This window comes from Mobula hypostoma, chromosome 15 (genome assembly GCF_963921235.1).
Source record: "Mobula hypostoma chromosome 15, sMobHyp1.1, whole genome shotgun sequence".
In the NCBI taxonomy this organism is placed as follows: Eukaryota; Metazoa; Chordata; class Chondrichthyes; order Myliobatiformes; family Myliobatidae; genus Mobula; species Mobula hypostoma.
This window is the reverse complement of record NC_086111.1, coordinates 58,085,595-58,113,239: the sequence shown is the minus strand read 5'-3', so window position 1 is coordinate 58,113,239 and position 27,645 is coordinate 58,085,595. Positions and strand designations below refer to the sequence as shown.

Here is a 27,645-nt window from a genome sequence, read left to right as displayed (position 1 = left end):
GGCCATATTCTGACGTGATTTATTTCCCTGTTACATTCACCTGTAACTTGTTGTGCCTCACACTGAAATCCCTCACCTAAAGTTCTGGCATGAAAACAATGGGCAGAGTGGCCTGTATCTGCATCGTGAATCGATATGATTCTATATGGAACATCCTTCAATATTTTGCCATCAACTAAGCCCCTGTGCACTCTATTCCTCCCCATGTCAGATATAAAAATGAAATATCTCCTTCTTGACTATGATGAGAAGGATACAGAGCTCTGTACCATTAAGCCTAAAGAGGTTAATAGTCTCATTATAGAAAACTGATTCACATGATATTAGTGCAATTGATAGGAGTGCTGAACGGCCTAAAGCAGTGCACTCAAGTGCTGTTAATCCTCACCATTGCTTGTGAATTGTAACATCGGCAGACTGTAACACCAAAGCAGCGAGCTGTCTCCCCTCTCGTTGTGCCAGGACCGATATATATATATATATCTCTCTCCCTTGCTAGTGAGAGGGAGAACCTGTCTGAGACGCCAGTGTTGAGATGGACAGTACCTTTTGATGGACTCTAGATCTCGGTCTCTGGGGGCTTCGTTACTGCTTGCATGGTGGGTGGGGGGTATTGATGGTTTTGCTGGAGCAAGTGCAGGGAGGGGTGATGCTTTTGCTGCTGCCTGTGCGGGGGGGGCGGGGTGCTTTGGGTCGTAATTATTTTCTGTCATTCATTCTTTGGATTCTCCCTCCCCCCCCCTCGCCGTTTTGTGGATGTCTGTGAAGAGTAAGGATTTCAGGTTGTACTCTCCGATATTAAATGCAGCTATTGAACTATTGAACTGTGAGTTTGAATTGCACTTCTACATTAATATTTGATTTTTTTGGGTTACGAGAGTGCTAAGACTAGTGGTCATATCAGCCATGATCTAATTACATGGTGAAGAAGAAACACGGGGGCAGTATGGACTTCCTGACCGCAACCTCATTGGGGCAGCTACCTGCCTCACTTGGTGTTCTCGTTGCCCGCCCACTCATGTGTATGGATATAAAGGCGTGGTGAGGTCATAATGTCACTGCTTTTCCTCTGGTGACTAAATAAGGCAATTCTGTACATCCCGTGTTTACCTCCAGCTAAAATAATGTTCCCTCTAAGGTGTGCGTGTGCACGTGCACACACAGCTTTTGCTACTAATACACAAAAGAATTTAAATTGCGCACAGGAGGTTGTCACCCTCTGCTTCAAAGGTACATTTGATGTCAGAGAAATGTATACAATACACATCCTGAAATGCTTTTTCTTTGCAACCATCCACAAAAACAGAAGTTGCCCCAAAGAATGAATGACAGTTAAATGTTAGAACCTGAAAGATATCCCCCCCCCAACTCCCCTCCCTCCTGCACGTATCGGCAGCAAACAATGATTCCTCCCTCCCCCCCACCGGCAAAAAGAAAGCATCAGCACCCACTACCAAGCACTCATAAGCAGCAAAAACAACAGCAAAGACACAGACTTGCAGTACTCCAAAGACTACGTCTTCACCCGGTATTCGACATACCACAGGCTCACTCTCTCTCCCTAATGTCTCCGTTTCACCACGAGAGGGGAAACATAACAAACAACTCGCTGGTTTATGATGTTAAAAGTCCGTTGTGTTGCTTTTCCAAGCTCTGTGCCCAAAGATCTTGGGTCTCTGGGCACACACCCTTAGATCTTCCATCTCCCATGACACACCGGTCCGTCGGGACACTGACCTTCGATCCGCCCGTCTCCAGAGCCCCAAGATCCTAGGTCTCTAAAGGCAAGCCGAACTCTTAGGCCACACCCTTGGCATGTCGAATAACGAACAGTTGTGAAACGCTGAGAGCGGGTCCTATTCGCGCAAAGAACCGAAGTCAGCGTGCAACTCCATGTCAGGGTCTTCAAAAGAACCCTGAAAGGGGAAAAATAGAGATATTAAAGATGGAAATAGAGCTGCTTCCGAAGATGCAAGCAAAGGAGTCGCTGTTAGGTGCCTTCTTGACTAAGTTCCGCCCTCCACCCTCTTTGGCAGGTTAAGTATATTTCATGATTGTACACAATCACATTTCCTTTTCCGGTTTCTCATCCGGACGGTGTTGACAACGTGGAGTTTGCGATGATTTATCAGCAGACTTTAGGACTGGCTTATTTACACTGTTTTTATTGAATAAATTATTGATTTACTATGTTGAATTCCAAAGAAGCAAAGGGTGTGAAGCGCAAAAGAACTACAGTTCATTTAAAATGGAATGGCTTAATGAAACAGTAGAAACTGCTACACTGAAAGCTCATGAGGTCAGGAACATGCAGCTCCAAGAAATATTTATGTACAATACAGAAACTGGTCTTACCTGTGTGTAGTGTCGCGATGCAAAAGTTGCTGGAGAATTTGCAAGTGAGAAGAAGTGGAGTGATATTTGGAAACTTGACTGTTTAAAGTATTATTTAGCAAGTAAATCACATATGTACGGTGTGCAAAAGCTCTGGTGAGAAAATCTTTCATTACCCGCTACAGGCTTGCGGCGTATGTTTTGTGAGCATGCAGATGAATGAGAGCAAAAACTGTCAAACCGAGAGGAAATCATATTTCTTATTGACAGTTCTTTATTTCTTTTAAACAATGAACAACAAACTGGACTCGGTAGTTTATTATTCTTTAAAGTAGCTTTAAGTTTACTTCCACTTAAAAATTCAGTGCGCACATGTTGTTGTCCCAACACCAATCCCCATAGAACAGTGGTCCCCAACCTCTGGGCTGCAGACCAATACATTGCTGCGAAGAATGCAGCGGTGCAGCAGTAGCTGGAATGCACCCAGCACATCTTTAAGAAAAAAGGCGAAATAAACAAGCTAATTAATTAGGTGCTGCCTGGTACATAAATGTCGGCCCAGATCAGAGGCGACACCTAATTAATTAGCTTATTTATTTTGGCTTTTTTCTTAAAGATGTGCTGGGTGCGTTCTGGCTACAGCTGCACCACTGCGTTCTTCGCGGCAATGTATTGGTCTGCGGCCCAGAGGTTGGGGACCACTGCCATAGAACATAACTAGTCACTGGTAGCCAACTAGAAAAGGCCCCCTTTATTCCCACTCCTGGCCTCCTGTGAGTCAGCTAATCTTATCTCCATGTTAATGTCTTTCCTGTGATACCATGGGCTGTTGTCTTGTTAAGCAGCCTCATGTGTGGCACTGTGTCACAGGCCTTCTGAAAATCCGAGCAAATACCATTCATTGACTCTGTCTTTCCTGCCAGCTGTTTGCTCAAAGAGATGCAACAGATTTGTCAGACAGGATTTCCCCTTAAAGGAAACCATGCTGACTATGGCCTATTTTATAAAGTGTAAGTCAGCATCACAGAGAAACAGAAGTTAACCAGAATCAGGGTCTGAACACAATCTCCTTTTCATCTTCTTCTTCATCTCAAGACTAAGTAAAGCTGTCAAGCTCTATGGGGCCATGAATATTGTCATAAAGGGATTAAATGAGACTGAGAATTCATGGGTTGAATTCCTCAGTTGGTGTCCTGAAGAAGGGTCTCAACCTGAAACATCGACTGTTTATTCCTGCTGAGTTCCTCTAGCATTTTGCTTGTGCTGCTCTCAATTCTTTAATGATGTTCACCCAAAGAAAGATGGTATGAGGTTTGCTGTTTACTTATTTTTCTTGAAGTCGATGAAGGCTGACTGGAATGCGTTGTAAACTGTGTCTCTACAAAACCACTTAACATTTCCAGGTACTTTCTGTCACTTCTTGGCGGAAGCTTTTCAGATGAATCGGGCAAAGGTTTTCTCAGCAAGTTGTGAGATGGCTTATTGGTTGTTCCTCTCTCCCCAGCCATCCTTGCCATTGCACAATGGGATGGTATTTGCATTTCCTGTGGCGGGGAGGGGTGGGGGGGAACCATATAGGCAAGGCAACAGATGAGATTTTCTATGTTTGGGAAATTCAGCTGAAATTCTATCCTTGTCAGGAACTTTTCCAGCAGAAAAACTGGAGCTGTGTCTCAGGAATATGGCAGTTGCCAATCTATCAGCAGGGCTGCAAAATTTAGTCTGATCACAATATTTTTGTGCCACTGTGGTTGAGGAATTCTGAAAACCTACTTCACGTGTCTGAGCATTACAACAGGAGAGAAAGCTCCAGGATCTTCTGTTTGATGTTGCCTGAGGTCAGATTGAAACCCATACCCTTGCTTCCTCTGTGGAACAGTCTCAATTCACAACTAAGCTAGATATCGTGACTGTTCAGCTTAATTAACAAAGGCATTTAAAATGAATTTTGTTGCCTTCTTGTGGAAGGTTAGTTTATGTTTGCACCTTATTGCCAGATATTCTTGGTAATGATATATATAATGGATAATTCAGGCATGAACTAATTTATTAAGTGCATAATACTTACAGAATAAGTTCTGTTGAGTGCTTGGTCAGGAGTAAGTGTTCCATGTACAAGCAGTTCCTGACCCCTACGTAGATGCTGATTAGCTTGGAATTCCTATTGAAATTATGACCTTGTTCAATGATGGGCTGTACGCAAAAGGTGAATCCCCAAAACAGGTTTTAGATCTGAAATGAATACTTTGTAGGTGGTTTTGTATTGCAGGGGTCCCCAACCTTTTTTGCACCGTGGACAGGTTCAATATTGACAACACTCTTGCAGAGTGGCCGACTGGCGGGGGGGCGGTGGGTGTTAATCACAACCAGAATATAGGTGATAAGTCAACTATAAATCACTTATAGGTGGCTAATACACTCAATTTTGTTTCTAAAAGGGTTTATCTAACAAATCTAATATTAAACACACAGCGCCTATTTTCCTCGCATGAATATTGATAAGTCAGTAGCATCATAACATTTTAAGTAACATTTGGATATTAAACACACAGCACATATTTTCCTCATATGAACATATAAAATCATTGCAACACACCAATATCGCTGAATCAGTGGGAGCCCTGGGCTTGTTTTCCTGCAACAAGACGGTCCCATCGAGGGGTGATGGGAGACAGCGATACTCGAAGGGGGTTCCTTATGTCCAGTCTATTCCGCAATTTAGGTTTTGTTTTTGTTGCATTTATTGCAAAAAACCCCGCTTTACAGCGATATGATGTTGGAAATGGAAGCAACGTTTTCAGTGCTTTCGTGGCTATTTCAGGATATTCAGCCTTGAATTTGATCCAGAATGCCGGCAGAGATGTTATGTCAAACATACATTTCAGCCCGCCATCATTTGCAAGCTCGAGGAGTTGATCTTTCTCCCGTGCTGACATGGATGATTCACCGGGGACATTCACAAATGGGTCACGGACCCATTCCTTTGCACGTCTTGGGTCATTTGCATCTTGGGTCATTGATGACCTCGCGTGCGTTCAAGTTCAACAGTGCGTGGCAGGGAATGAGGAAAGGTGCAGGCAGGTTGCAACAATTATCCTTGGGTCAACTCTTTCTTTCTACTGAGAGATAATGTGCCATGGGATCTGAAAAAAAATACAACCTTGGCGGTACAACACACATGAAATGCTGAAGGAACTCAGTGGGTGAAGCAGTATCTGTGTTGAGGAATAAGCAGTTGGCGTTTTGGGCGGAGGCCATGCAGTGTAATCTAGGGTTTGTCAGATTTAACAGGTATGAGATTTCCAATTATTGACTTCAAGTGAAATCAAAGTGTAGGGAGCTTTCTGCTCTCAGCCACTTTGATCTTAGCATCTCAAACAAGCTCATGTAGACAAATACAGGGCTTCAAGATGAGTTGGAGGTATGATGCCAAAAGGGAAGGAGGGAAAATAAAGTGCAGATTCTCTACAGGCTTGGAAGCATCTGCAGGAGGAGCAGAGTTAACAACTCCGGGTGATTATCTGAATGAGTTTCCATCAGAAATATTCTGATGAAATATCATTCATCTGAAATGTCATCTGTTTCTTTGCCCAGAATCCCTCATGACATGTTGGCACTTCCAATATCTTTTGACCTTTTGTTAGATTTCCAGCATCTGCAGTATACTGCTTTTGTGATCAATGGGTAGAATCACGCTGACTGATAGCTGATTGTTCCAGAGGGAACATTTGGACATCAGCCATGTTGGTCTCAGCGTATCTCAGACTTCTGCCTGTGTGCAGCCAAATACAGAAGCTCAAGACGAGCTGGAGGTCAGATGGCAAGTCACGCCTGAGAGAAGTCACAAGTTGTGAGGGAAAGAACTGTTTCATTCAGCTCAAAGGCTGGAAAATAATAAAAAGCAGAAGTAGAAATTGCTGGAAACATTCAGCTGGTCAGGCAGCATCCGTGGAAGGAGAAATATTAAATGTTTCTCGTCATCAGAAACAGTTTGTGAAAAGAGTTTCTGGACCCAAAACCGTAAGTGTTTCTCTTTCCACTGACACTGGCAGACCTCCTGAGTGCTTCTAGCATTTTTCTAGTCGCGTTCAGGCTTCAAAGACCGTCAGGGTTCATGGTTGGAGAAGAGTCAGACTATGAACCATAAGGCCTTATTACACTTAGGAGCTTGCTCCATCTTTCTGAACCAGCTGGATGTGGAGGCTTTTCCGGCCTTCTGCATCTAATGACAGACAGCACAGACTGGGACTGCAAGTCGAGACCAGCCCATGGGCTGAGGTCAGGACAATCTCACCAGTTTTGTAAGTTTTCTGTCTATACTTAACCTCAAACAGAATAAATATAGCCCAGTTCAGAAATACTGTTTTCTTAATGACTAATTTTCTTTGGATGCCACCAACAGTATAAAACTTTGATCTAATAACATATGACAACATATGTGGATGGTAAAATATTTGGCTTTGAAACTTTTGGAAAAATCGTTAATGCCTTTTTTTACTTTGATTTCCACTGTGTCTGTCTCAGTTTCTTGCCAGCTTTCCTTTATGTCTTTAAGTGCTCAAGTGTTACTTCAATGGCTTGAAGTTTGAGGAGAGGTGAAATTTAGGACTGATGAGGTCATGGGCTGTTGGAAAGGTCAAAGGAAAGTAAGGCCATTGTCTCTATGGGTTTTGGATCTGGGCTGAGTGACCAAAATGAATCTGGTCATTTGGGAAAGTGAAAGAACTGGTTTGAGAAGCTGAGATCATTTTCCCATCCCACCCACCCCAGCAGCTGAAAAGGAAACTCCATATTCTTCTGTGTGGAGTTTGCAGATTTTTCTCACAACTGTGTGGGTGCCCTGGCTTCCTCACACAGCCCAAAGATGTGCGATGAGCTTAATTGGCTGGTGCAAGTCGCAGCTACTCTAGGTGATGGGTAGGAGTATGCTGTGAACATATCTAGATCATTTTGACTGATGGTTAGCTGGTAGTGTGTGCAGGCTCGGTTTAAGGTATGGAGCAATAAGAGTGAGTGAGTGTGGAAGCAGCGTATGAATGGTTTAGGTCCTGAGTGAGGGAGGTGAGTCACAGGGGTGTAGTGAATGGGGCAGCATTTAACATTGGTGAATGTTGCCAGCTATAGTACGTGAAGTGATATTGACAACATAGGCAAGCTGATTTTAAGTCTTGCATTACTGCCTTGTCTAGACCATCCACGGTTTTCACACATCTTTCGAACATCTGCTGGAGCTTGTATCCCTCCCGCTTTGCATTTCCTCCATTGATATGTCCAATACTGTGTCGGGGAAACCTGTGCAGTGAGATCCTTGGATAGCTGCTCAGTCATTCTTGGTGTCCAGTTTATTGTCCTCTGATTGTACACTTATACAACCAAACGAAAGATTGTTCCTCCAGACCATGGTGCACACAAGATATATCATACACAGCACATTAAACAAAATATTACCATAAATAATTTAATAATATGTAATTCAAGTTATATGTAGTGCACAGCACAGGCAAACTTTAAACAATAAACTGCTCGCTCTCCTAGTGACGAGACCTTGGTGGTGGCAGGATATTCATTAGTCCCACAGCCTGAGGAGAGAAGCTGGTGGTTCTAGTCCTGATGCTTCTGCACCAGTGCTCAGTGAGATAGAGCTTGAGATGTTGCTTCAACTCAGACTGACTTTGGTCTTTCTGTCCAGAAGTTGCAGAGAGGGGTGTTGAGTCCAATTGAAGACATTCTCTACTCACCAGCTTCTGAGAGATGATTGTGTTAAACACCAAGCTGAAGTTAATGAGCAACTTCCTGGAATCTGAGGCGTTGTTTCTAGGTTGGACAAGATTGGAATGGAGGTCTGAGGCAATGGCTTCATCAGTGGAGTGGTTTGAGTGGTAGGTGAACTGGAAAGGCTCCAATGTAGCTGGAAAATGGGATTTTATATGATCAATTACTAGCTGTTCAAAGCACTGCATGATTGCAGAAGTCAGTGCCACTGGGAGGTTCTCATTTAGGCCAGTTCCTGTTGCTGTCTTGGGCACTGGAATGATTATAGCTGCCTTGTAACCTGCAGGGATAGTGGGCTGTTTCAAAGAGATATTAAATATGTCTGTTAAAACCTCTGTCAGCTGGGCCACATGATCCAACAGCACCTGACTAGGTATGTTGTCTGGCCCCCGCAGATTTGCGTGGGTTTACCCTGGCTTGCATTCTCTTCATCTCTGCTGCGGCCAGACAGGGTGCCTGTTGCCTGTTTCTTGGGGGTGGGAATCCTCAATTGTAACATCATTCATTGCGTCATCCAAAATCAGTGATCAGATCTTCAAAACAGCCTTGGTCAGTGAATGAAAGTAATTGCTTCTGTGGCTATCTTTGTTCATTGCAGGATGTTTCTTTATACTTTATACTTATACTTCATTGTCGCCAAACAATTCATACTAGAATGTACAATCATCACAGTGATATTTGATTCTGCGCTTCCTGCTCCCTGGATTACAAATATTAAACATTAAAAATAGTAAAAATTAGTAAATATTAAAAATTTAAATTATAAATCATAAATAGAAAAATGGAAAGTAAGGTAGTGCAAAAAAACTGAGAGGCAGGTCCGGATATTTGGAGGGTATGGCTCAGATCCGGGTCAGGATCCGTTCAGCAGTCTTATCACAGTTGGAAAGAAGCTGTTCCCAAATCTGGCCGTACGAGTCTTCAACCTCCTGAGCCTTCTCCTGGAGGGAAGAGGGACGATAAGTGTGTTGGCTGGGTGGGTCGTGTCCTTGATTATCCTGGCAGCACTGCTCCGACAACGTGCGGTGTAAAGTGAGTCCAAGGATGGAAGACTGGTTTGTGTGATGTGCTGTGCCGTGTTCATGATCTTCTGCAGCTTCTTTTGGTCTTTTGGACAGGACAACTTCCATACCAGGTTGTGATGCACCCTGGAAGAATGCTTTCTACGGTGCATCTATAAAAATTAGTGGGTGTTTTAGGGGACAGGCCAAATTTCTTTAGTTTTCTCAGGAAATAAAGGTGCTGGTGGGCCTTCTTGGCAGTGAACTGCTTGGTTGGACCAAGTCAGGTCATTTGTGATATTGACCCCGTGGAACTTGAAGCTTCTGACCTGTTGCACTTGCACACCACCGATGTAAATTGGGTCGTGCGGTCCGCTACTCCTTCTGAAGTCAACAACTTGGGACTTGCATTAGAATGTGTACAGTGTGGTAGGCTGAGAGATTTCTAGAACCTCCCAGATTTTAAGAAGAATTTAAAGATTGTTAGTAGCCCATGCTTAGATACTGTAGTTGCCACAGCATATGATGCCCGGGCAGACTATTAGTGTCTATGATGATTTCCTGCACACCAGTTTCCATTGTGTGAAAAGTTGTTTTGTAAGAGGCACTTTGAGAGTGTTTTCAAAACTTGATTGGGTTCATTCTGTCCCTGATTACTTTGATGAGAAGGTTGTCTCCCCTTCGAGTTCTAGTGCCAGCACTTGACAGGCTTTAGATATCTGATGTCTTGGGGACTCGGCCAAGGATGCTGGTAGGTGGTTGTTTTGGCTCAGGAGTTTCCCAGTCACCGATTTATTTAGAGATAGAGCTGGGTAACAAGCCCTTCGGCCCAACTAGTCTGGGTTGCCCAATTACGCCCATGTGACCAATTAACTTTACTAACCTGTGTGACTTTGGAATGTAGGGGGAAACTGGAGGACCCAGCGGAAACCCATGCAGTCAAGGGGAGAACATAGAAACTCCTTACAGAGAGCGGTGGGAATGGGAGCTGGGTCACTGGCACTGTAAAGGGTTACACTGGCTGCTACGCTACCTTGCCACCACATCATCCTCCTTAAGTTTTCTCAGGAATCCTTTCAACTATACTCCACTCGTTCTCTTCTTTTCTAGGCGATGCCTTGCAGGAATAAACGTTTAGAAGCAGGGGCATGAAGAAGAGACACAGCAAATTTTGAACTTCAAAGTTCAAGGTCAAATTTACTATCAGAGTACATACACATCACCACATTCAACCCTGTGATTCGCTTTCCGCGGTAATACTTAGCAAACTTATAGAACAGTAACTGTAAACAGGATCAATCGAGAACAAACTGCGCCAATGCAGATATAAATAACAAATGTGAAATAACAATATAACATAGACATTAAATGAGTGTAGTTATCCTCTTTTGTCGAGGGTCTGATGGTTGAGGGGTAGTAACTGTGCTTGAACCTGGTGGTGTGAGTCCTGATGCACCTGTACCTTCTACCTGACGGCAGCAGTGAGAAAACAGCACGGCCTGAGCGGTGAGGATCTTTAACGATGGAAGCTGCTTTTCTATGGCAAAGTGTCATGTAGATGCACTCAGTGGTTGGGAGGGTTTTACCAGTGATGTACTGGGCTGAATCCACTACCTTTTGTAGGATTTTCTGCTCAAAGGCATTGGTGTTCCCATATCAGGCCACAATGCAGCCAGTCGGCACTCTTTCCACATGCATGTATTGAAGTTTGCCAAGGTGTTTGATGACTCTTCTGAGGAAGTAGAGACGCTGTCGTGCTTTCTTTGCAATTACATTTATACGATGGGTCCAGGACAGGTCCTCTGAGATAGCGACACCCAGGAATTTAAAGTTACTGACCCTCTCCACCTTTGACCCTCCAATGATTACTGGCCCATGGACATCCGGTTTCCTCCTTCTGAAGTCTACAATCAGTTCTTTGGTCTTATTGACATTGAGTGAGTGGCCGCTGTTATTACTACAACCCACAACAGTGGTGCCATCAGCAAACTTGTATATGGTGCTGGAACTGCGCTGAGCCATACAGTCATAGGTGTAAACCAAGTAAAGCAGGGTCTAAGCTCATATCCCTGCAGTGCTCTTGTGCTGATGGAGATTGTAGAGGAGATATTTTTGCCAATCCAAACTGACTGGAGTCTACAAGTGAGGAAATCCAGGATCCAATTGCACCAGGGGGTATTGAGTTTTCTCATTAGTTTTGAGGTGATGATGGTGTTAAATGCCGAGCTGTAATCGATAAAGAACATTCTGATGTATGCATCTTTGCTGTCCAGATGGTCCAGGGTTGTATGAAGAGACAACAAAGTAGTATGTCCTGTAGACTTGCTGCTTCGGTCAGCAAATTGGAGTGGTTCTAAGTTATCACTCATACAGGAGCTGATGTGATTCAACATCAGCCTCTCAAAACACTTCATCACCATGGATGTAAGTGCTACTGGGCGATAGTCATTTGGACACATTACCACACTCTTCTTGGGTACCGATATAATTAAAACCTGCTTGAAGCAGGTGGGTACCACACACTGCCAGAGAGAGGGGTTGAAGATATCCGGACTACACCAGCCAGTTGGTCAGCACAGGTCAGTACTCGGCCAGGTACTCCATCCAAACCGGATGATTTCCTTGGATTCACTCTCTCGAAGGCAGCACGCACGTCATCTTCAGATACTGATACCAAAGGATCATCAGGAGGCACTTGCGATGGTTCCTCCCTATTCTGGTGATCGAAGTGAGCATAGAAGGCATTGAGCTCATCTGGAAGCTATGTTGTCCCCTAAGTCACAAGATTTAGCTTTGTAGGAGGTTATGGCAATCGAGTCCTGCCACTGCTGTCAAACGTCCCTCATTGATTCCAGTCTGGTATGGAATCTCCACTTTGCCTGAGAGATGGCTTTCCAGAGATCGTACCTGCACCACTTGTAGCGTTCTTGATCTCCAGACCTGGATGCCTCTGATCTGGCTCTTAGCAGTTCCAGATTTCATTGTTCATCCAGGGTTGGGGAAAACCCTGAACAATTTTGTGGGGACACACTCATCCACAGCTGTTCTAATAAAGTCTGTAACAACCCTGGTGTACTCATTCAGGTCCTCAGATGAGTTCATGAACACTGCCCTGTCCACTGACTCCAGGCAATCCTGTAACTGTTCCTCTACCCCCTGTGACCAACACTTAGTTATCCTGATCTCTGGAGCCTTGCTCTTTAGGCTCTATCTGTATGCAGGTAGCAGGGGTACAGACAAGTGATCTGACTTGCCAAAATGTGGTCTGGGGAAGGAACGATAGGCATTCCTTATCGTAGTGTAGTAGTGGTCTAGTGTGTTGGCACCTCTGGTGCAACAGGTTACGTGCTGGTATAATTGGGCAGGGTGTTCTTCAAACAGGCTTGGTTAAAGTCGCCAGTTATAATCTGCATGCGTCAGGTTGAGCTGTTTCTTGCCTGCAGACAACATAGTGCAGTTTTGCGAGTGCTTGCTCATAATCGGCCGCTGGCATTACGTAAGCTGTGGTCAGGATCACGGATGAGAAGTGCCGAGGCGAGCAGCCTGCTTTGTTATCACTGCCTTATCATAGTTTTTTCATAGGTGTATGGTGGATTGGTTGCATCATAGCTTAGTCTGGTGGCTTCAATACATAGGATCACCAGAGGCTGCAGAAGGTTGCAGGATCTTTACACAAATGATTTACTGTGTAATTCAAAGTACTTTTACATCTTTGATTTGTAATGCTGCTGCAACATAACAAATTTAATGTCATGTAACACTTTGATTATCAACCTGACTCTGCGTATACCAATGCAAATATTGATCACATGGAATTACGAGAATATGCCTACCTGGGACCAGGAATTGGTGAAGTCGACTTCTTTTGTACCAGAGAGTGACTGAAATTTTTGACTTGAACTGAAAGATGGCAATAAAGCATCTTGAAATTTGCAAGGGATTTTGAGGTACAGCTGTTGCTGATAGGCCAATCCTGGTATGTGGAGAAGATGGTGATGGTCCCAATCTTTAACCATTTCAACCAATGTAGATAATTACCAGTAGATAAGCAGTCTCAGGGTGTTGACCCAGACAATGAAGCAAATACATGTGCCACATAATGGTTCTGTATAACTTGAAGTAGATGGTGTTCCCCTGCAGTTTCTACACGTCTTTTGAGATATAAGAACTTGTGGGTTTGCTGCAGCATTCTTAACAATCAGATGAGCTTTGTGGAGTTCCCACATAATGCTCAGGTTGTGGCTGAATGATCTGTTCATGTTTATTTTCTGTAGGAGTTTGATACAATTCAATTGCTTGTTTGACCACTTCAGGAAGTAATTTAAAATCAGCCATGTTGATGTGAGACTATAGGACTTGGATAAGTACATGAAGGGAAAACATTGCAGGCTGGGAAAGTAGCCAATAAATGGGATTAACTGGATTGGATTCCTTTGCACTGTTACAGCTCTATGGTTCTATAATTATATACTATGAGATTAGATCAGGCAAAGGTGCCAATCTCACTGCACTGTGAAACTCATCAAGTTCCTCTGGGTACACAAGAGCATAATGAGATGCCTCAAGTCAGGAGCTGCTCTATTTCTTCCACAAAGTTATAACCTTGCCTAGTGCAATCTTCATAAATGAACGAATTGATAAGAATTTCTGATATTTATGAGCAATGTTCTTGGTGGAAAAATATCTGATGTTATTGTGTTTTAGAACATGGAATAGTACAGTACGGGAACAGGTCCTTCCACCCACATGTTGTGCTGAACTAGTTAAAAATTAACATCAAAAAAACTCCAAAAACGAATCCCTCCTACCTACACAATGTTCACGTCTCACCATCTTCCCCACATTCATGTGCCTATCTAAATGTCTCTTAAAAGCCTCTAATGTATTTGCTTCTACCACCATACCAGGCAGCACAATCCAGGCATCCACCACTCTGAGTAAAAAAAACTTACCCCTCACATCCCCCTTGAACGTTACCCCCCGCCCCACCTCACCTTCAATGCATACGTTTCTACCTTGTGAGGTGAAAGCAAATTTTTCATGGTGCAGCTAATTATTTAAAAATTCTGTAGAGTTTTACAGAACAATTTGTTTTCATTTTATTTTATAATAGTCATAGTCATACTTTATTGATCCCGGGGGAAATTGGTTTTCGTTACAGTTGCACCATAAATAATAAGTAGTAATAAAACCATAAATAGTTAAATAGTAATATGTAAATTATGCCAGTAAATTATGAAATAAGTCCAGGACCAGCCTATTGGCTCAGGGTGTCTGACCCTCCAAGGGAGGAGTTGTAAAGTTTGATGGCCACAGGCAGGAATGACTTCCTATGACGCTCTGTGCTGCATCTCGGTGGAATGAGGCTCTGGCTGAATGTACTTCTGTGCCCACCCAATACATTATGTAGTGGATGGGAGGCATTGTCCAAGATGGCATGTAACTTGGACAGCATCCTCTTTTCAGACACCACCGTGAGAGAGTCCAGTTCCATCCCCACAACATCACTGGCCTGACGAATGAGTTTGTTGACTCTGTTGGTGTCTGCCACCCTCAGCCTGCTGCCCCAGCACACAACAGCAAACATGATAGCACTGGCCACCACAGACTTGTAGAACATCCTCAGCATCGTCCGACAGATGTTAAAGGACCTCACTCTCCTCAGGAAATAGAGACAGCTCTGACCCTTCTTGTAGACAGCCGCAGTGTTCTTAGACCAGTCCAGTTTATTGTCAATTCGTATCCCCAGGTATTTGTAATCCTCCACCATGTCCACACTAACCCCCTGGATGGAAACAGGGGTCACTGGTACCTTAGCTCTCCTCAGGTCTTTTTCACATTAAGCTGCAGATAATTCTACTCACACCATGTAACAAAGTTTCCTACCGTAGCCCTGTACTCAGCCTCATCTCCTTTGCTGAGGCATCCAACTATGGCAGAGTCAACCGAAAACTTCTGAAGATGACAAGCTCTGTGTAGTAGTTGAAGTCCGAGGTGTAAATGGTGAAGAGAAAAGGAGACAAGACAGTCCCCAGTAGTTTAATATTTTATGTTCTTTGTTCAGATCATAATATGTATCGTCTGTTCTTTCATTTGTGCCCTTGGAATGTTTAAAACACTTGTTTAGAACTTTCTACTTTTCAGTTTGATTAGCAGCAAAGCCAGCTTGATAATGTTACTGTTGTCAGATGGCAGAGATTCCTTCAGTAGGTGCCTGATGGCAAGACTGTTGGGAAAAGTTGAGAGATCTTTGCTGGGAGTTTTCATTGAGGCTAGCGGCAAGTGCCATTAGCTCAGTGCTGGGTGTAGGATCAGGGCCCAAGTAATGTCTGGAAGGTCCTCGGTTACAGTGATTTTCTTTGTTCTATTCACTAAATCATTCACTGGACCAATGTGTCGCTGAACTTCAGAATGGAAAATGAGCAGAGGCTTTCACTAATGATCGATAATCACAAGCTCTTGTTGGAAAGTTGAAGTGCTTCAATTAATGATGATGCATAGCGGGAATAAGTCATGTTGCCTCCCTGCCCTGGGTTACACATGAAACATGACATTTGGGAATAAGTTACAAAGGTTCTGGCACTTGGAAATCTGAAATCATCAAAACACAACGGTACCAGGAGACAATGAGAGAAAGGGAATGAAAATGTTAGCCGAAATAACTTCTAATTTCCACTTCAGATTCCATCATTCATGTCCTTGGGCCAACATTTAAACACAATCAACATCACCAAAACAGTTTTTCTGCTTATTATCAGATTTCTTGTGGTTGGAGCTTGCTGTACAGATTAGTTACATTATCTTTGAGAATGCTGGATATACTTCAAAATCAGCTTCACTGGCTGCGTCTCAGATTGGGATCATGAAAGGCAAATCTTCCTTTCAGTTCCAATTTTCCTGTTGTTATGCATCATTAAAAGTGTATTCAGATGTAAATAAAATAATTGATAAATGACACTGCATCAGTGAAGCGTAGATATGGAGGTCTTTTGAGGACAAAATTTCATAACTGATATTTTCCACTTGTTGAAATGTGCTAGTTTTAGAAATTATAACAAAATATAGCATCAATGGATGACCATTAAATGCTTAATATAATCTTATAATTAAATGTTGAATTACATATTGGTAAATGTGTCAAAAGTCATAAGGATACAAAAATGAATCTATTGATCCTGCATTTTCATTGAAGAACCATTCTTCAAGGCAGCCTGGATCAGAGAAATGCTTGCAATGCCCAGAGAAGGCCACAGAACATGGTCTCATTTCACCTTCCACACTAGTGAACAATTACCTTGTGTTTCTAGCAGGCTCTAAAACAAAGAGACGAAAGGCAGCCAAAAAATCCCACATGTTTACGTAACCTCCAGAATGCTGCAAAAATTCAGGCCCCAGGCACCAGGTTTAACTTGTACTACTGGACTGACAATGTCCAGTGATTTTAATTATCTTTTAAAAGCAAATCAAACCTGTATATAGATGGTTCAGGAATTCAAAACAAGTTTCAACCTTAACTAATGGAATGGGAAACTTGTTTAGGAACTGTGAGATATGTTGGATAAAATGCAAGTTCAGAAATCTGGGTTCCCCATGAAGAGGAATCCAACTGCTAGGATCAATGTTGTGATCCTGTTGAGCCTTGCCATAAATGATAAACTATTCACCTTCAGTGGAGAGGAGCTGCTAATTACTTGCTTTGATCGGTAGTTTTGTTATGCACTACCCTGCATTTTGCTCTAGTATATTCAATATGTTAACTTTTTTTTGTGATTCCTTGCCAGAATTGATCTGTAATTGATTGCCTTTGGAAAGTCGAGGTTTTAAGTAATCTTTATTATGTATAATATGTAAACAACAGCTATGAATATATAACCAGCAAAAAAAATCTTGTTTCTTCCAATAAAAGTTGGTACAATGACTATCAGATTTATACTTTGGAATGGCTTGCACTGTTGAAATGTTGAGTCCAATGTCTTTAGCCAAAAATAAACTAGGGTCAATTTCTTTCCAAATTTGTGTTGCTACAGCAGAATATCAAACTTCCAGCCACTAGAAAACTTAATAAAACACTGTTGATACAAACTCCGAGAATTTTCAGAGACGATTTCTGCTTAGCTGCAACTAGTAACCAGAAGCAGTTCAACACTTCAACTGTTTTTTTGGAAGAATTCAGTACGAGGAGATGCATCTCATGTAACCAGTAAGAGTCTTTTGTACTCCTGTTCCCCCTTTGTGGGCCCTAATTAGCAGTCACAAGTGGTATAGTTGCAAATGTTGTTTTCAGTTTCATGATTGTATCGTGGCGTTTCCACACAAGGACCAAGGTGCAGTAGATGGAAGCGGTGACAGAAAATGCAGCTTTTCCCTAAGAAGTAGCAGAATGCAGGAGTGCTGCCATTGACTCTCTCGATCGTCATCATTGTTCAGTATTAGGATTTCAAGTGCCTAAATTACAGGAGATATGGATTATTCCACTGCTATAAATATTATTTGGGCTTTGTGTTTCCTTTTCTGTGCTTCAGGTACTGTGACTTGTGAAGATATTCGTGCATATTTTAACAGCTTTATAAGACTGCATAAATGTGATAATGATAAATGTGGGGAACTTTGTTGAATACTCACTAGCAAGGAACTCCCATTTTGAGTTTTGGGTGGAAATCTTAGTTGCCTATACCACATGAATTTGGCACTTCGTTGCTTGGCTGCAGATGGAGAAATGCTTTGCTTTAGCTGAGTGAGGAAGAAACGTTGCTTCTGAAAGTTTGTCTTCTGACAACCGGTTGCAGGAGGTGGATTCATAACAAGTCCAGAGAAACCACCCTGTTTCCCTTGGGCATATGTAGAGTGGGTATTAGATCTGTTCCAATTATGTTGCCTTCTTGTTTCTCTCCTGAACAGGATATAATAATGTTTTTAATGGATTGTGCGGAACATCGAGGGTTTTTAAATAATTATCTTTTCTATGTGCTTTTTTAAAAACAGAAACAAACTTGGCAAAAACAGATTATAAGTCTGGGCCCAAATAAATTAACAAAATTATCTACAAGGCAGAAGAGGAACGGCTGTAATGATATTCAGACTAGTAAGCAAATAAAATGTTAAAAGTAACTGTATTTAGATACAAGTTGGAAGTTATTTGGCTCCAGCTGTATTGATGTGCAATTGTTCCTCTAGGCTCCAAATGCTGTCACGTTAGGATGCTGGTTTTACTGAACATTAAGGCTTCATTTCAATTCCTCATCTTCTCTCAGCGGTCCCTCCATTCTGAGGCAAGAATGGATGGGAGTGGATAGGGTTAAATACTGAAAACTGAAACTCTGCCACCAAGCAGCTATGTTCTAAGGAACAGTAATATCAACAACAGTGAGTCACTTTTTTTACAGGCCCCCCCCCCTCCCGGCTGTGACCTCCCATGGTCGAACATAAGGGCTTGCGTACTGCCAAACTACTGCATTTTTCTAGGTATCTGGGAACATTTTATTCAATTGAAAGCATTGTATTAGTATCATTGGAAACTTCTCTTCCTCGGAGCAAATTTTTCAGTACCTCTACTTTGCCAACTATTGAAACTACACGAAAAAGATTTTCAATAGTACTTTAATGAAGTCTTTGTTGTCCAAGTGGAGAGTCAGGAAGTAGAAGCCAGGGTGCTTTCTCACAGGAAAAGGAGCAAAAGGAAATTAGAGATAAGTTAATTCACACTCTCGTGACACACCTACGACATTCAGAATCGGAACGAGGTTTCTTATCACTGATGTATGTCATGAAATTTGTGTTTTTTATGTGGCAGCAGTACAATGCAATGCATAAAATATACTAGAAATGATGATAAGAAATGTAGATTAAACGTTAAGTAAATCGTGCAAAAAGAGAGCAAAAGCAGTGAGGCGGTGTCGGTATGTTCATTGTCTGTTCAGAAATCTCGATGCAGAGGGAAAAAAGCTGTTCCTAAAACATTGAGTGTCTTCAGGCTCCTGTACCTACCCTCTGATGCTAGTATCGAGAAGAGGGCATGTCAAGGGTGGTGGGGTTCCTTAATCCTGACTGCTGCCTTTTGCGAGGCATTGCATTTTGAAGATGTCCTTGATGATGGAGAGGTTGGTGCCCATGATGGAGCTGCGTGAGTATGCAAGGCTCTGCGTTTTTTATCCACGATCCTGTGCAGTGGCCCCTTCATACTAAACAACAATGCAACCAGTTAGAATGCTCTTCATCTGTAGAAATTTGCTAGAATTTTTGACGAATCCTCAAACTTCTAATGACATACGCTAGAAGTCATGCCTTCTTCATAATTGCATCAATATGTTGGGACCAGGATGGATCCTTGCAGGAACTTGACACTGCTCACACATTCCACTGCTGATCTCTTGATGAAGATTCGCGTGTGTTCCCTTGACTTCCCTTCCCTGAGGTCCACAATCAATTCATTGGTCTTAATCATGTTGTGTGCAAGGTTGTTGTTGTGACACCACTCAACCAGCTAATTTGTCTTGGTAAGTCAGCAAGTCCCTGGATACAGCATCTCAACCAAAGAACAGCATGACCTAAAAAGCAATTTAAAACAATGTAATAATGAAATCTATTGCTTTGTAATTGATAGAAAAGTATGTGATTTAAAAAGATGAATCAAAAATCCACTTCTCCCTTTAGCTTCTGCAGATGTGATTGAAAACTGCTGCAATGCTGGACAAGAATGGGCTGCAGATAATGGCCAGTGCTTTGATATTTCTGTGAAGGGTCTTCACACTCTCCCCTGCAGGTAAGTGTGTTCCTGCACTGCACAAATTATATTAAATGAATGCCTCACTCTGCTTTCTTTGAAGGATATGAGAGAGGAAGAATATTTCAACAGCATAGAAGTATTACCTACATGGAACTATCCACTCATAAATATTATTATTTATTCATAAATGTAGCAGTATGTATGTGCATTCTTTTATGGGGTTTGCATTTACAAACAATCCTGATTGATTAAGTCATCAGAATGTCACCTACATGATTCCAGAGAAAGTCATAGGATGGCATTTATCATTCAGCCCTTCTTCACCAATGCCTGGCTTGTGAGATAAGGAGAACTATTTAAGATAGCACTCAAGTAACAACTGACTATTCTATTGAAAACTAAAACACTGCAAATACTGGAGTACTTAAAGCACAGAAAAAAAGTGCTTGAAATACTCAAGTCAAGTCACTTTTTATTGTCATTTCGACCATAACTGCTGGTACAGTACACAGTAAAAATGAGACAACGTTTTTCAGGACCATGGTGCTACATGAACAATACAAAAACTACACTGAACTATGTAAAACAACAGAAAACTACACTAGACTACAGACCTACCCAGGACTGCATAAAGTTCACAAAACAGTGCAGGCATTACAATAAATAATAAACAAGACAATAGGCACAGTAGAGGGCAGTATATTGGTGTCAGTCCAGGCTCTGGGTATTGAGGAGTCTGATGGCTTACATAGTCTGGTCGTGAGAGCCCAAATGCTTCAGTGCCTTTAGCCAGATGGCAGGAGGGAGAAGAGTTTATGTGAGGGGTGCATGGGGTCCTTAATCATGCTGTTTGCTTTACGGATGCAGCGTGTGGTGTAAATGTCTGTAATGGTGGGAAGAGAGACTCTGATGATCTGCTCAGCTTACCTCACTATCCGCTGCAGGGTCTTGCGATCTGAGGTGGTGCAATTTCCGAACCAGGCAGTGATGCAGCTGCTCAGGATGCTCTCGATACATCCTCTGTAGAATGTGGTGAGGATGGGGGGGTGGGAGATGGACTTTTCTCAGCCTTCGCAGAAAGTAGAGATGCTGCTGGGCTTTCTTGGCTATGGAGCTGGTGTTGAGGGACCAGGTGAGATTCTCTGCCAGGTGAACACCAAGAAATTTGGTGCTCTCAACGATCTCTACGGAGGAGTTGTTGATGTTCAGCAGAGAGTGGTCATTCCCTGTCCTCCTGAAGTTAACAACCATCTCTTTTGTTTTGTTCACATTCAGAGACAGGTTGTTGGCTCTGCACCAGTCCGTTAGCCGCTGCACCTCCTCTCTGTACGCTGACTCATCGTTCTTGCTCATGAGACCCACCACGGTCGTGTCATCGGCGAACTTGATGATGTGGTTCGAGCTGTGTGTTGCAGCACAGTCGTGGGTCAGCAGAGTGAACAGCAGTGGACTGAGCACACAGCCCTGGGGGGGCCACCATGCTCAGTGTGATGGTGTTGGAGATGTTGCTTCCAATCCGGGCTGTCTGAGGTCTCCTAGTCAGGAAGTCTAGGATCCAATTGCAGAGGCAGGTGTTCAGGCCCAGTAGGCTCAGTTTTCCGATCAGTTTCTGAGGAATGATTGTGTTGAATGCTGAACTGAAGTCTATGGACAGCATTCGAAAGTACGTGTCTTTCTTGTCCAGGTGGAGGGTGATGGCAATGGTGTCGTCTGTTGAACGGTTGGGACGGTTCGCGAACTGCAGGGGGTCCAGTGAGGGGGGCAGCAGGGTCTTGATGTGCCTCATGACGAGCTTCTCGAAACACTTCATGATGATGGATGTGAGTGCAACGGGATAGCAGTCGTTGAGGTAGGACACTGAAGACTTCTTCAGCATGGGGACGATGGTGACGGCCTTGAAGCACGTAGGAACAATGGCACTGCTCAGGGAGATGTTGGAGATGTCAGTGAGAATCTCAGCTAGCTGGTCTGCACATCCTCCAAATACTCTGCCTGGAATATTGTCTGGTCCAGCAGCCTTCCGTGGGTTGACCCTGCACTGGGTTCTCCTCACATCGGCCACGGTAAGACACAGCACCTGGTCATTTGGAGGAGGGGTGGTCTTCCTCGCCGCCACATCATTTTCCGCCTCAAAACGAGCGTAGAAGTTATTCAATACATCTGGGAGGGAAGCATCACCAGCACAGGCAGGTGGTGTTGTCTTGTAGTTGGTGATGTCCTGAATGCCCTTCCACATGCGCCGCGTGTCGCCGCTGTCCTGGAAGTGGCTGTGGATTCGCTGGGCGTGTGTACGCTGTGCGTCTCTGATGACCCAGGACAGTTTGGCCCTTGCTGTTGTTAGGGCTGCCTTGTCACCTGCTCTGGAGGTGGAGTCACGGGTCCTCAGCAGTGCACGCACCTCCGCAGTCATCCATGGCTTCTGGTTTTTTTTTATTTCAAAATATACTTTATTCAAAAATAAATATATACAATAAACCATTCAATAACTTTTCATCCTTTACATACATTTCCATTATACTCGCTACATATCCGTATTTATAACCACCCACGTGGCACTCCAGTAGTTCAGCTTAGCATATCATTGTTGAGGGGTATACTCCCCGCCCACCGACCCCTCCCACTCCCACGGGTGGAGAAACCTATACTGTGGTCCTTCCCCACCGGGCCCTTGCGGTGGCTGCACCAAGTTTTAGTGCGTCCCTCAGTACGTACTCCTGCAGCTGAGAATGTGCCAGTTGGCAGCATTCTCCCATGGACACTCCATGTGCTGGAAGATCATCAAATTTCGGGCCGACCAAAGAGCGTCTTTCACCGAGTTGATGATCTGCCAGCAGCACCGGATGTTGGTCTCCGTGTGCATCCCCGGGAACAGCCCGTAGATCAGAGAGTCCTCTGTTACGCAGCTGCTGGGGATAAAACGTGACACTAGCCCGTCCATCCTCCTCCACACCCTCTTTGCGAACTGGCAGTGTGCAAAGAGGTGGGTCACAGACTCCTCCTCACTGCAGTCCTCCCGTGGGCAGTGGGGTGTGGAGACAACGTTCCGGGCGTACAGGAGGGCTCTGACGGGGAGGGCCCCTCTCACCGCCAGCCAGGCGAGGTCTTGGTGCCTGTTGGTTAGATCTGGCGATGAGGCATTTTGCCAGATGAACTGGACAGTCTGCTCAGGGAACCACCCCACTGTGTCCATCACGTCCTTCTCTTGCAGTGCCTGCAGGACACTACGTGCTGACCACTGCCTGATGGCCCTGTGGTCAAAGGCGTTCTCCTGGAAGAACTTTGCTACGTAGGACAGGTATACCGGCAACGACCAGCTGACTGGGGCGTTGCGCGGGAGTGGGGCCAGACCCATCCTTCGTAGCCAGGGCGACAAGTAGAACCTGGGCACATAGTGGTACTTGGTGACAACATACCTGGGCTCTATTCACAACCTGATGCAGCCACATACGAAGCTGGCCATCAGGGTGAGGGCGACATTGGGGACGTTCTTGCCTCCGTTGTCCAGGGACTTGTGCATGACGGTCCGTCTCACCCGCTCCATCTTGGATCCCCAGACGAATCTGAAGACAGCCCGGGTGATTTCCGAGCTGTAGGAGCGGGGGACGGGCCAGACCTGCGCAAAGTACAGCAGCCCTGAGAGCACTTCACACCTGATGACCAGGTTCTTGCCCGTTATCGACAGGGAGCGCCCTCCCCACAGTCCCAGTTTCTGTTTCACCTTGGCAGTCTGCTCCTGCCAGTTCTTGTTGCACGCCTCCGCCCCTCCGAACCAGATCCCCAACACCTTCACGTGGTCAGACCTGATGGTGAAGGGGACGCTGGATCGGTCGGGCCAGTTGCCGAAGAGCATGGCTTCGCTCTTCGTGCGGTTGACTCTGGCCCCCGACGCTAGCTCGAACTGTTCGCAGGTGCCAATCAACCTGCGAACTGACCTCGGATCAGAGCAGAAGACGGTGACGTCATCCATGAACAGGGAGGTTTTCACTTGGGTCCCTCCACTGCCTGGACGCGTCACCCCTCTTTATGTGGATGAAGAACCTCCTGATGTTCTCCTTGGTGGCTTCCCACCAGAGAACTGGGGAATCAAAGAAGGCTTTCAAGGTTCTCCAACCTGTGTACTCCCTCTCTAGTTCCTCGATGTTCTCTGGGGTCAGCAGCTTTACGTTCAGCTTCCAAGTCCCCGTGCCTGCCTTCTGGTCCTCCCGTAAGCGACAGGTGGCTCTCGGAAGGCAGTGGTCAGAGAAGAACACCGGTGTGACGTCGGTGGACCTGACCGTGAGGGACTCAGACAGGAAGAGGAAGTCGATCCGGGAGCGGGCTGAGCCGTCCGATCGTGTCCAGGTGGCTTGCGGCTGTGCTCCACCTGTGGGGGTGCCAAAGGCGTCTTTACCAGCTTGGCTGTCTTTACCATTTCCCTCAGGAGTCTGGAGGTACTGTCCAGCCTGCCGTCGGCACTGCCGGGGCCTCCAGCCGCATCAATGGTGCAGTTGAAGTCTCCGGCCAGAACAACCGGCTGGGACGTCACCAGCAGCTGTGGGAGCTGCTCGAAGACGGTCAGCCACTCGCTCCGCACAGGGGAGGCGTACATGTTGATCAGCCGGAGCGAAGTGCCCCGGTATTTGACGTCTGCTACCAGGAGGCGCCCCGCAACCACCTCTTTAATTTGGGTGATTGAGAAGTTGCCTTCCCGCAGCAGAATCCCCAGGCCGGAAGCGCGACAATCGTTGCCCCCCGACCACACAGACAAACCTTTTTTCCACCACCGTGACCACCTCCGGTAGTTCCAGAGGTGTGGTAGTCCGCACTCCTGGAGGAAGGTCACGTCGGTCTTTACAGTGTCCAGGTACTGGAGCGTGCTGACGCATCGCCCAGTACTCTTCAAACTTCGCACATTCAAGCACGCCAACTTAAGGTCTGCCGTCATTGTAAGTTTTTTATTTTGGCTGCTCTCCGTCCTCACCCTTGCCATCCATGGCTTCTGGTTAGCACGTGTAGTGATGGTCTTGGCCACAGTGACATCATCAATGCACTTGCTGATGTAGCTCGTCACTGATGCCGTGTACTCCTCTAAGTTGGTAGAGTCGCCATCGGTTGCAGCCCCCCTGAACATGTGCCAGTCAGTGTGCTCAAAGCAGTCTTGAAGAGCAGAGATGGCTCCTGCTGGCCAGGTTTTCACCTGCTTCTGAGCTGGTCTGGAGCGCCTGACGAGCAGTCTGTATGCTGGGATTAGCATAACAGAGATGTGGTCTGAGTAACCGAGGTGGGGGTGGGGCTCAGTCCGGTACTCGTCGGGAATGTTTGTGTAAACAAGGTCCCCTCTCGTTGCAGAGTCCACGTTCTGATGGAATCTGGGAAGCGCTGACTTAAGGTTCACGGGGTTAAAATCTCCGGCGTCAATAAACAGTCCATCAGGGTGTGCGTTCTGCAGTTCGCTAATAGCCCCATACAGTTCACAGAGCGTCTCCTTAGCGTTAGCGCTGGGGGAATGTACACACCGACTATAAGGACAGTGGTGAATTCCCGTGGCAAATAAAGTGGTCTGCATCTAACAGTCACAAACTTCACTAGCGATGACCAGTATCTTGAAACCAGCGCAGAGTTCTTGCACCGTTCCGTATTGATGTAAACACACAAGCCACCACCGCGAGTCTTACCAGAAAGAGCTGCATCCCTGTCCACTCGAAACAAGACGAGCCCGTCCAGCTGAATGGTGGCGTCCGGGATTCCATCGGTGTGCCACGTTTCTGTGAAAACGTACGCACAGCAGACTCCATACTCCCGCCAAGTATTTCGTTGGAGTCGGACGTAGTCCAATTTATTGTCCAGCGAGCGGACATTGGAGAGCAGAATGGACGGGAGACCCAGCCGGCTAGGGTTTGCTTTTTGCCTGGCACAGACTCCTGCCAGCTTGCCTCGCTTCCGCTTCCTCGCACACTGCTTACGACGTCCCCACCTCCGGCCACCAGCATCAGGCGGCTCCGAGGACTGTAGGCCCGATCCCCTCAGCAAGCTGAGGTCGTGTAATTTAACCAGCAGATCTTCATGAAGGTTTGTTTTTGGGCAATCTCCATATTGTAGCATTACCTGGCGATGGTAGGTAGTCGCTCTGTTATCCATGTGCCCTAATCAAAAATTGTACCTTAAAATTATACTAAAAAAAAAAATTAAAGTAACACCAGATCGGAAAAGCCGCCTGCTGGATAACTCAGCAGGTTACGCATCATCAATAGAAAGAGAAATAGAATTGACATTTCATGCCAAATTCCTTAAATCAAAACTTGGAAAGCAAGTTGGTTTCACTTTGGAAAAGATGGGCAGGCATGGAAAGGACGAAGGGAATAGGGCTAGGGATGTCCAGTGTGGACACCTAAAAAAATCGGCCAGCATTTCAGGCATGTCTGAGGTCTTTGTTGTCCCCCCTATCAGGAGAAGCTAAAAGTTTACAGTAGTGTGAATTCTTAATTGTGACCATATGAAAGGAAAGGGAAGTGTACTTTTCAACACTTTTTTCTATGTTATACATGGACAAAGCTCTGAGGAAAGCAAGGTGTGGAATACGGGGTAAATGAAGAAGTCTGGGCAGTAAGATAACTATTGGAAAAGATTTCTTTTTCATCTTGTTTTCACCAATCTATTTGTCCCCTTCCACATCATTGAATGGTGGAACCACTACACAGCCTCACAGCCTTAGAGAATACTGTGCAAAGAGAGCTCTTATGGGATGTCCTCCTCAGGTTTGGCTGTCCCAATAAATTTGTTAACATCCTCCGCCAGTTCTACGATGGGATGACAGCTCGGGTGACCATAGGAGGACAAGAGTCCAAGACCTACCTTGTACATACAGGGGTGAGGCAGGGGTGTGTGCTAGCACCAATGCTCTTTAACACCTTGTGTGTTACCAAGCTTCTCCACAATGAGATTGAAGACAGCAGTGATGTGGCAGTGGACGTCAGATTAAATGGCAACCTCTTTGACATCAGGAGGCTCCACGCAACCACCAAACTCCGTAGAGAGTGGGTCCTGGAGCTGCAGTATGCAGACAACTGTGCTCTTGTGGCCCATACTCTGGAGGATCTTCAGACTGTCCTTGCTGTGGCGGTGAAAGAATACAGCAGGATAGGACTGACTGTCAATACCACCAAGACAGAAGTGGTTTGCCAATGGAGTACCAGTGTCCCACCCACTCTACCTGCCTTCACTGTTGGTGATGAAAAGCTGTCAGTAGTGCCATCTTTCAAATATCTGGGGAGCATTCTCTCTGAGGATAGCGGCACTGACAACGACATCCAGAGCCGCATTAAACAGGCATCAGCTGCCTTTAGGAGACTTCGACGTAGAGTCTTTCAGAACAGGAGCCTTCGTCCCTCCATAAAGGTCGCCGTATACCAAGCAGTCTGTGTCACCAGCCTCCTTTATAGCTGTGAAGCTTGGGTAACCCTCAGCCATTGCATCAAGTCCTTGGAGTGCTTCCACTTAAGCTGCCTCCAGCGCATCCTGGGAATTACCTGGCGTGAGCGGGTGCCTCACACTGAAATACTTGTAAAGACCAACTGCAGGAGTATTGAGGTCATGATCACCCAGCGCCAGCTGCAGTGGCTGGGGCACGTGATAAGGATGCCCCCATGTCGGCTACCCTGCAGAGTGTTATACGGCCAGCTACATCATGGTCGACGCTCAGCTGGAGGGCAAAGAAGAGCTATGAGGATCAGATGAAGAATGCTTTAAGGAAGCGCAAGATCAGACCCGAAGACCTAGAGGATGTTGCTGCTGACCGTACCACTTGGCGACAGCTGTGTAGGGACGGGGTTCATATTC

General features: G+C 45.1%; 1 protein-coding gene across 2 annotated transcripts in view; it reads left to right on the top strand.

The window, feature by feature from the left end:
- Positions 1–27,645, top strand: part of fbln2 (fibulin 2) — a 259,586-nt gene that overhangs the window by 107,889 nt on the left and 124,052 nt on the right. For both annotated transcript variants that reach the window (XM_063068129.1, XM_063068130.1), the window contains one exon: positions 19,758–19,866. In XM_063068129.1, coding sequence (XP_062924199.1) covers positions 19,758–19,866 — 109 coding nt within the window. The remainder of the gene's footprint in view (positions 1–19,757; positions 19,867–27,645) is intronic.